The sequence below is a fragment of the Oncorhynchus masou genome, chromosome 29 (assembly GCF_036934945.1).
Source record: "Oncorhynchus masou masou isolate Uvic2021 chromosome 29, UVic_Omas_1.1, whole genome shotgun sequence".
NCBI lineage: Eukaryota > Metazoa > Chordata > Actinopteri > Salmoniformes > Salmonidae > Oncorhynchus > Oncorhynchus masou.
The window spans coordinates 48,042,528-48,052,455 of NC_088240.1; the positions used below are offsets into that span (position 1 = coordinate 48,042,528).

At 43.8% G+C, this 9,928-nt stretch overlaps 1 protein-coding gene and 1 non-coding gene across 2 annotated transcripts; one reads left to right on the forward strand and one right to left on the reverse strand.

Moving 5' to 3' along the window:
- Positions 1 to 3,200: 3,200 nt before the first annotated feature.
- On the reverse strand, positions 3,201 to 3,273 carry trnaf-gaa (transfer RNA phenylalanine (anticodon GAA)). The gene has a single exon. It is a non-coding gene; the product is annotated as a tRNA-Phe (tRNA).
- A 118-nt stretch (positions 3,274 to 3,391) lies between these two features.
- LOC135519928 (heparan-sulfate 6-O-sulfotransferase 2-like) lies at positions 3,392 to 9,515 on the forward strand. The gene is made up of 2 exons (XM_064945149.1): positions 3,392 to 4,316; positions 4,914 to 9,515. Exons 1-2 carry the CDS (start codon positions 3,742 to 3,744, stop codon positions 5,785 to 5,787), a joined length of 1,449 nt encoding a protein of 482 aa, XP_064801221.1. The 5' UTR covers positions 3,392 to 3,741; the 3' UTR covers positions 5,788 to 9,515.
- The last annotated feature ends 413 nt before the right edge of the window (positions 9,516 to 9,928 follow it).

The window sequence follows — 9,928 nt, forward strand, 5'->3', positions numbered from 1 at the left end:
TTGATATCTTTTGGAGAAGAAAATATATTAATTTGACAAATTAATTGAAGGTGTTTGTATTAGTTTCATATTTTACATTTGAATTCTCTAAAGAAAAAAACTGATTTGCATGTTGCAATTGTCTTTCAAGTCTTCTGATGTATGGTGGTGATGCCTGGACAGGGCTGTTTGCTCAAGGTCTTTAGTGCCTCTTGTGTCCTCCCTGGTGCTGGAAGCACCATTGACTTTCTCAAGCTGATTGTACATTGACACCACATGACAGATTTCTACCCTAATGCCCTCAAGGATTATGCCTGTATGGCCGACAGGACTTGGAAGGAATCCCTGAGGACATTTGGTAGTTGGGAATTAGAGACAGGACATTGTAATGTCATGCAGCAAAAACATCTATGTAGCCCGTGAAATTGATATATCTATGCTGCCCTTCCACACTCAACTAGTATTGTATTTTAATAGTGTAGTCCCTATGTTGTGAATTGTAGGTTACCACCATCAACATATTTGCAAAGGGTTGTGCTGCTTGTGTTTGTGTCATGAGGGGGAAGTAAATCATTGAACACTATTTTCCATCTCAATCGTCAAATGTCTGTGCTTGAGGGCCATGGCAGCAGCTTTTTCAGCAGGCACGGCAGTGGTGTGTTAGTCTAGCTTTTAACTGATCCATGAAACAATCTCTGTGAGATGCATCTGAAATGGCCTCCTTTTCCCACCATAGTGCACAATTTTTGACTAGACGCTTATGTGCCCTGATCAAAAGAAGTGTGATATATAAAGAACAGGTTTCAATTTCAGACACAGCCTGATAGTTGAAGAGATTAATAAATGAAGACACACCCCCATCTTTGGCCCACAAGAACAACATTGAGTCATCTTTATGATGCCTGAGGAGAGTATGTCTGTGTCCCAAATGTTACCCTATTCCCTTTATAGCACTGGTCAAGATTAGTGCACTACATAGGGAATACTAAAATGTAATTTGGGACACAGATGTAAGTGGCTTAAAAGAGTCATTTTAAAACTGTGTTAATAATAAGAAGCCGTTTTAAATGTCTCTGCACAAGAGGCTGTAACAATCCATCAGATTTTTTATCCGCGTTTCTCGAAAGTGTTATGAGGAAAACAAGATGAGATAGATGCTACATTGTAACGGGTATATTAAATAAAGACAGATATTTACATGGTCTTAAATGTTTTATTTTCTGAATTACTGACATGATGGTTCGTTTAGTTTACCCTAAAAATTTAACTTCTTTCTATTTCAAAATATGCACTTTGAAAAATTAAATCCATAATACTTATGAACATTCAATCATGCATATGCATTTGTGTGTAGAAGCTACAGGTCTTGTCTACTCTCCTTCACAATTATTGTTGTCTATCAACAATGACAAGCCACCTGGATCTGACAACTGGGATAGAGAATTATTGAGGATAATAGCGGATGATATTGACACACCTATTTGCTGTATCTTCAATTTAAGCCTACTAGAAAGTGTGTGCTTTACACTCCCTGCTATATAAAAAGATTTACCTTTTGTCAACAAAACAAAGGAAATGATTGTGGACTTAAGGAAACAGCAGAGGAAGCACCCCCCTATCCACATTGACGGGACAGCAGCGTAGAAGGTGGAACGTTTTAAGTTCCTCTGCTTACACATCACGGACAAACTGAAATGGTCCATCCATTCACCACAGTGTGGTGAAGAAGGCACAACAGCACCTCTTCAACCTCAGGAGGCAGAAGAAATGTGGCTTGTCACCTAAAACCATGACAAACTTTTACAGAGGCACAATTGAGAGCATCCTGTCGGGCTGTATCACCGCCTGGTACGGAAACTGAACTGCCGACAACCGCAGGGCCCTCCAGAGGGTGGTGCAGTTTGCACAATGCATCACCGGGGGCAAACTCTCCAGGACACCTATACCACCCGATGTCATAGGAAGGCCAAAAAGATCATCAAGGACAACACCCACTCGAGCCACTGCCTGATCACCTCGCTACCATCCAGAAGGCAAGGTCAGTACAGGTGCATCAAAGCTGGGACCGAGAGTCTGAAAAACAGCAATCTCAAGGCCATCAGATTGTTAAACAGCCATTACTAGCAAAAGAGAGGCTGCTGCCTAGATAGACTTGAAATCATTGGCCACTTTAACAAATGGATCACTAGTCACTAATAATGCCACTTTAATAATGTCTACATATCTTTCATCACTTATCTCAATGTATATACTGTATTTTATACCATCTATTGCATCTTAGCCTATGGTGTTCTGTCATTGCTATTCTTATTTCATTCCTTTACTTAGATGTGTGTGTATTAGATATTGTTAGATTACATGTTAGATATTGCTGCACTGAAACATAGGCACACACACACACACACAATAACATACGCACTATACACACACACATACATTTTAGATATGTGTTCGTAGAGTCGTGGTCTGAGGGCACACAATGTGTTGTGAAATATGTTGTAAATGTATTGTAATGTTGTTGTTTTTTATTCTAATACTTCCTTAATTTAGCTGGACCCCAGGAAGAGTAATGGGGATCTATAACAAATACAAAGGGGTAGGTGAAGCTATGGTGCATCTAACCTGCCAACATCTATAGGCTTACAGTTCTTTCACATCATTGCATAGAAAGAGGAAGCCCATGTTGACTCTGATTTCAGTATTTGTTTCTCAACCCAAAAAACATTCAATATCCCAATGTTATATAGCCTCAAAAGAAAAAAAATACTAGTCGATACATAGATTTGAAATCACTGGCCACTTGAATGTTTATATATTTTGGCTTTACTCATCTCTATATACTGTATTATATTTTAGTCTATGCCACTCTGACATTGCTCATCCTAATATGTATATATTATTTAGCTAGGCAAGTCGGTTAAGAACAAATTCAAATTTTCAAAGAAGACCTACACCGGCCAAACCCTAACCGGGACAATGCTGAGTCATCTGTGCGTCTCCCAATCACAGCCAGTTGTGATAGTCTGGAATCATACCGAGGTCGCTAGCACTGAGATGCAGTGCCTGAGACTGCTGCGTCACTCGGGAGCCCACTTTATTCCGTTATTTTACTTTTAGGTTGTGTAGCGTTAGATATTACTGCATTGTTGGAGCAAGAAACACAATCGCTTCGCGCCACCCGCAATAACATGTGTATGTGACCCCAAAAATTTTTTACAACTTGCCGAAACCCGGGATCGAACCAGGGACCTTTAGATCTTCAGTCTAACGCTCTCCCAACTGAGCTATTTCGGCGGTGCAAAATGTGTGACGTGATAGCTTTATGTACCGGGGGGCCTATATATCCATCTTCATGAATTGGCTCACATCAGAGGGCCTCCACCCAGTGACGTATTTCCCTAGCCAACGCAGGGGATTGTGGGAGGATAGGTTGAGGATCACAGGGAACGTGATAATGGAAGGGAACTCTAAACGCCGAACTATTGTAGGTGGAAACACAAAATCCTTAATCTACAAGCAGATTTCTGTGAGAAGTAAATGGTATCACTCCTGTGCCACAATTATTTCGTGAAACATCAAAGCGCTCTCTGTATGCGAATGTAACTTACGTTAGCAAGTGTGGCTAGCCAGCCATAGGTGGCCATTGTTTTTGTTTAGTAAACGAAGTGAAAGCAATATAGAACCAGTGTTTTCCCCAGCCGAGGAAGGGCCCAGCAGAGGGGCAAACTGTTTGAGTAATGCGGTTTGGTTTCTCTCGGGAAGATGGATGAAAAGTCCACCTACCAACACCGGCTCTATATTGCCCTGGTGATGGTGTTGCTCTTTGGCGTTATTGTGCTTCAGTACGTTTGTCCTAGCTCCGATTGCCAGCTGTTGCACATAGGATCATTGTCCTCCAGGTCGGGCGGCAATTCCATCGGGTCCCGGGGTGAGGTAAACAACATTGGCCTCAGTGGAAAGGACCCGTACGTCGCTGAGGACGGTGCAATAGCCCGGTTCGTTCCCCGCTTCAATTTCACAACTTCCGACCTCAGTCGCCTCGTTGACTTCAATATCAAGGGAGACGATGTTATTGTTTTTCTTCACATCCAGAAGACAGGGGGCACAACCTTTGGTCGACATTTAGTGCGTAATATTAAACTCGAGAGGCCTTGTGAGTGTCATGCTGGCCAAAAGAAATGTACCTGTTACCGGCCAGGTAAAAGGGAAACGTGGCTTTTCTCCCGGTTCTCGACCGGATGGAGCTGCGGTCTTCACGCGGACTGGACAGAGCTGACCAACTGCGTGCCGTCCCTCATGAACATGCGTGAGCCACCGAAGAAGCCTACAGTTCCCAGGTGAGTGTCTCTCAAGAGTATAACGAGGAATGGATTTGACATGAATTGTAGACGAACATTTTGAATTTGTTCAGCATCTTCTCCCAATATTGAATCCACAGCTCATATTTAATTATGTGTGATCTTTGAGTGGTAATCCTGATTTTGTCTGGTAGTGTTTGTGTAGCTTCTCTCATGTCCGAGTCAGTGTAAAATGTGTTGTGAGCCAAATTGTTGGGAAAATGTGTGTTTTTGGAAGGAGTAAGAATTAAATATTGTTGGCACTCTGCATGAACTCACACTTTGAAGGCATGATTGGGTGTGTGGTTTGGGTGATCTGCAGAGAGACTGTGAGATGGTTGGGAACTTGGAAGATGGGTGCATACAGAGGTTGTGTCCCAAATTACCCCCTTATATTCCGCTATATAGTCCAGTGGTTTTGATCAGAGGCCCTGGTCAAAAGTAGTGCACTTTATAGGAGATAGCATGCCATTTGTGATGTAAACTCATTGAGGCCATTTTGTTGGTTATTATTAGTTAGGTGTAATTTCAGAGGTTCTGAATACAAAACCCCAAATATAAAGACAAATGAACTGACCAAGGTCTCTTCTCTCTCAGCCGGAACTACTACTACATCACCATCCTGCGTGACCCGGTGTGGCGCTATCTGAGCGAGTGGCGGCACGTGCAGCGTGGTGCCACCTGGAAGGCCTCCCTGCACGTGTGTGACGGTCGCTCCCCCACGCTGGCCGAGCTGCCCAGCTGCTACCCCGGGGATGACTGGTCAGGCTGCTCTCTGAAGGATTTCATGGACTGCCCCTACAACCTGGCCAACAACCGGCAGGTCCGCATGCTGGCAGATCTCAGCCTAGTGGGCTGTTACAACGACTCGGCCATGAGTGAGGACGAGCGCTGGGCAGTGTTATTAGAGAGCGCCAAGCGGAACCTGCGGGGTATGGCCTTCTTTGGCCTGACAGAGTACCAGAGGAAAACCCAGTATCTGTTTGAGAAGACCTTCCGCCTGGCGTTCATCGCCCCCTTCACCCAGCTCAACGGGACGCGGGCGAGCAGTGTAGAGGTCGCCCCTGAGACGCAACAACGGATCCGCCAGCTGAACCAATGGGACGTGGAGCTGTATGAGTACGCACGCGACCTGTTCCTCCAGCGCTTCCAGGTGGCCCGTCAGCAGGAGAGGAGGCAGGCCAGGGAGAAGAGGCAGCAGGAGAGGAGGAGGCTTCGAGGGAGGCTGGGGTCAACTAGGCTGGGGATAGGATGGCCGGTGGCGATGTGGCCCAGCAACAAACCCCAGTGGACAGAGACCCAGGCCGGGGAGGCGATCACCACCCACCTACGACCACCCTCCCCAGAGATGAAGCAGGAGAGGGAAGGTGGAGAGGCGGTTGAGGCTGAGGTGCAGCTGCCAGAGTGGTGGGGTCTGGAGGAGAACAGCACCATGGAGGACTACATGGACAATGTGGAACAGTGGCGGTAGTAGTGAGAGGACCAAGCCGAAGAAGGAGTGAGCCATGTGAATTTTCCAGGCTTGCCTTGTCTGCACAGACATTATGGGTGTGTCCCAATATCTCCTTTCTCCCGAAGTGTGCACATGTTCACGTCCCTTCGTGATTTTGAAAGGAAATGACTGGTATAAGAAACATGTGGTTTTGCCCATGCCTACACCAATCCAGCGCTATTAAATATTTGGAGAATAGTGAACAAATGCACACTTCAGGAACAAAGAGATATGGGACACATCCATTTTCAAAACTCAACGCTAACCACGCACAGCTCCCTTTAGCCTGCATCCCAACCTTTAATCCAGGGGTTCCCAAACATTTTTGGCCATGACCCCATTTTGATATGTGAAAATTCTCCCAACCATGTGAAATTTACTATGGCGGTCAATTGAAAAACATTCCTTCAGTATTTCTGATTGTATTCTCAACCCACCCTCATATACTTTTAATGTGGGGCCATGACAGTCAATTGCAAATTAGTCTGACAAAATGGATCTCATCTCACCACCACTAATGAGAGGGGTGTGCTTGATGCAGAGCTACTCAAAGTCAGGGGACGTGGTCGACAGTGCGCATCTCATCTCTCCTGTCACATTCAACCTGGATCGATATTTGTTTTTAATGCAGACGAGAGCACTGAATCAGTGTACCATTAGTTTTAATACCCGGAGGGAGATGGCACAGTTTTCCCTTTGAGTTAGGTCCCAAAACTCCTCCATAGTGACCCGTGAATCAGCTGTGTCATTTCACTAACCGGCATGTCAACTGCGCCAGGATCACAGTCAAATGGATTTCCATCTGTATAATATTTTTCTATTTCCCCTGCATGCTTGCGTTCAGTTCCCCAAATATGTCTGTTACATAGGCAAGGAGACACATCTTCTTTTCATTACACAGATAGTCAACAAAGTTTGTTTTTACATCCATTGCGAATGACAACCGTTCCCCTCTCAATTCTAAAAATCATTCCAACACTACCCCTCAATAACCACCAAGCCTCGTGTGAAATGGAACATTGTCATGCTATGATCCCATATGTCCACATAGTTTTGTGAATAGGCTTACGTGATATAGTTTACAATCTAAGTTACCTGCTGCATATCTCCAAGTACTGTGCACAGCTCTTTTGCCGCCAGTTGCTCTTGGTGTATCCATTATGGCTCAGTGGGTGTGTCATACAATGCGTCCATATGGCAGGTGGAGACATATTCATAACTAGAGTGCACAGGCTTACCTGCCGTCCCGTGATAGATGGATCCCCAACTGTGCAAAAGCCCACCATTCAATCCCATGGAATCTGTTTTTGTTAATATAGCCACGGGGCACACTAAACATCCCCTGTGCCGTTTCATGCTCGTGAATCGTGAGACAGAACAATGTGTCGTTGAGAATAGCATCCCCCGACATGTCGTGAACAAAAGTCAATGCATCTAGGCCCTCACAGCTAGCATCCAATTGGAGAGCATAAGGTGGGGAGTTATCTGACAAAGGTGTTGATGTGAGTTTATGTGCCTTTGCCTCACCACATTGTTTTCACCATATCAATTGTGGCCAGTAGTATCAAAGTCTCTGAAATAGTGTATGGTTTCATAGCATACTGGGATTAGCCATTCACCGTGGAATAATTTTAAGTGCAATGGTCAAGTGTGGCCTTTTCCAATGATCTAAGGGCGCTCTCTGGTTGAATTTCACATTTTTAGATTTTAATCATTTTCATCTCGATTTTTAAGGTGACCCACATTACAATGATTTTGAGAGACAAAGACAATATTATAACAGGATTTTGGAAATTCTCCTGCGACCCCATTTTCATATCAGGCGACCCCTACGGGGTCACAACCCCTAGCTTGAGAACCGCTGCTTTAGTCCATGGCCAGTTTTCCATTTCACTATACCTACTTATGTTTCTTGAATGTAATTTGTTTTCATGTACTTCACTTATCCACATTGTGGCCATGACATTTCTGAGAGAGAATACAGTGCTTGTCCCAATTGGCACCCTATTCCCTAATATAGTGCACTAGTTTTTGACTAGAACCTGGTCAAAATTAGTGCACTATATAGAGAATAGAGTGCCATTTGGGCCAGGCCCACCACCAATCCCATGCCCTTCACCCAAGCCTTCTGAGGAGATCCCTACGATTCTGGTGCAGAACTGTTGGTTACTAGTACAGAAATGTTTTAATTATAATAATTTTGATATTGAGGTACAGTGCATTCAGGAAGTATTCAGACCCCTCGACTTTTTCCATATTTAGTTATGTTACATCCTTATTTTAAAATGGATTCGATTGTTTTTTTTCTCATCAATCTACACACAATACCCCATAATGACAAAGCAAAAACAGGTTTTAGGAATCTTAAAAAAATATATATATATATTCCAATGTACATTATTATTCAGACCCTTTACTCAGTACTTTGTTGAAGCACCTTTGGCAGCCATCTAGTCATCTTGAGTATGACGCTATAAGTGTGGCACACCTGTATTTGGGGAGTTTCTCTCATTCTTCTCTGCAGATCCTCTTAAGCTCTGTCAGGTTGGATGGGGAGTGTCACTGCACAGCTATTTTCAGGTCTCTCCAGAGGTGTTCAACTTCAGGCTCTGGCTGGGCCGCTCAAGGACATTGAGACTTGTCCCAAAGCCACTTATGCGTTGTCTTGGCTGTGTGCTTAGGGTCGTTGTCCTTTCTGGAAGGTTAACCTTCTCCCCAATCTGAGGTCTTGAGCCCTCTCGAGCAGGATCTCTGTGCTTTGCTCCTTTCATCTTTCCCTTGATCCTGACTAGTCTCCCAGTCCCTGTCACTGAAAAACACCCCCACAGAATGATGCTGCCACCACCATGCTTCACCGTAGGGATGGTGCCAGGTTACCTTCAGACATGACGCTTGGCATTCAGGCCAAAGAGTTTAATCTTGGTTTCATCAGACCAGAGAATCTTGTTTCTCACGGTCTGAGAGTCATTTTGGTGCCTTTTGGCAAACTCCAAGCGGGCTGTCATGTGCCTTTTACTGAGGAGTGGCTTCCGTCTGGCCACTCTACCATAAAGGCCTGATTGGTGTAATGCTGCAGAGATGGTTGAGCTCTAGAGCTCTGTCAGAGTGAACATTGGGTTCTTGGTCACCTCCCTGACCAAGGCCCTTCTCCACCGATTGCTCAGTTTGGATATGCGGCCAGCTCTCTGGAATAGTCTTGTTGGTTCCTAACCTCCCTATGGGACTCCCAATCACAGCCTGCTGTGACAGTCTTTTTTTATACGTTTAGAAATGTTATCAAACCTGTTTTTGCTTAGTCATTATGGGTTACTGTAAGTAGATTGAGGAAAACATTTTAAATAGATTTAGTTTAGAAAAAGGATGTAATGTAACAAAATGTGGAAAAGGTTAAGGGGTCTGAATACAACTGGTTTTGTTTGAAAGAGAATAAGCTATGTTTTTGTTTTCACTGGGATTTTTGTATTCGTATTATGCTATTATTTTTGTCATGACTTAATGTAGGTCAGGGTAAAGCTGTTGAATGATTTGTCAGATGACATGCAGCTTACAAATGACTGAGAAAGACTTAAGTGATCGTGCGGAAAGAAACACATTTCTCGCAAAATTAGATTTGTATAATTACCTCAATCTGTAGCACACCTGTCTGTTATATTCACTTTTTGTGCTATCCTTGTCTTCTCTTTTGTATATTAAACAAAAATAATTTACTGGTGTCATGTCTTGTTACTAATATGCATTAGTTTGTTGGTATGTCCACATCCTTACTACACATGTGTAACCTACACGCTCGTCTCTGGTCGGTACAAATGTGTTGCCTGCCAGGTCACGATTGAACAATCAAGTTGTCTCATCATTGCCTTCTCTGTTTGCTCCAGCAGGAGGTGCCGATTCCATGTGACCACAACTGTCGCCACTGAAAATGTCATCTCTAGTTTTTTTAATAAATCTGGTCTAGTCTAAATTATAATCCCTGTCTGTAAATTATACTTTGGATGTATTACTTGATTGTGCAAGGAATAAATTGATGGAAATCTGAATGCTGCAAATGCTACAATAACACCACAGTGCACCATGCATAGGTACCATGGGCACGTTTGGAACATTCAGATAGAACTATACT

Excerpts from the sequence above, each read along its gene's own strand:
- LOC135519928 (XM_064945149.1), top strand. The coding sequence starts at position 3,742 with ATGGATGAAAAGTCCACCTACCAACACCGGCTCTATATTGCCCTGGTG. Across the intron at positions 4,317-4,913 it reads AAGAAGCCTACAGTTCCCAG|CCGGAACTACTACTACATCA; the intron begins GTGAGTGTCTCT and ends CTTCTCTCTCAG.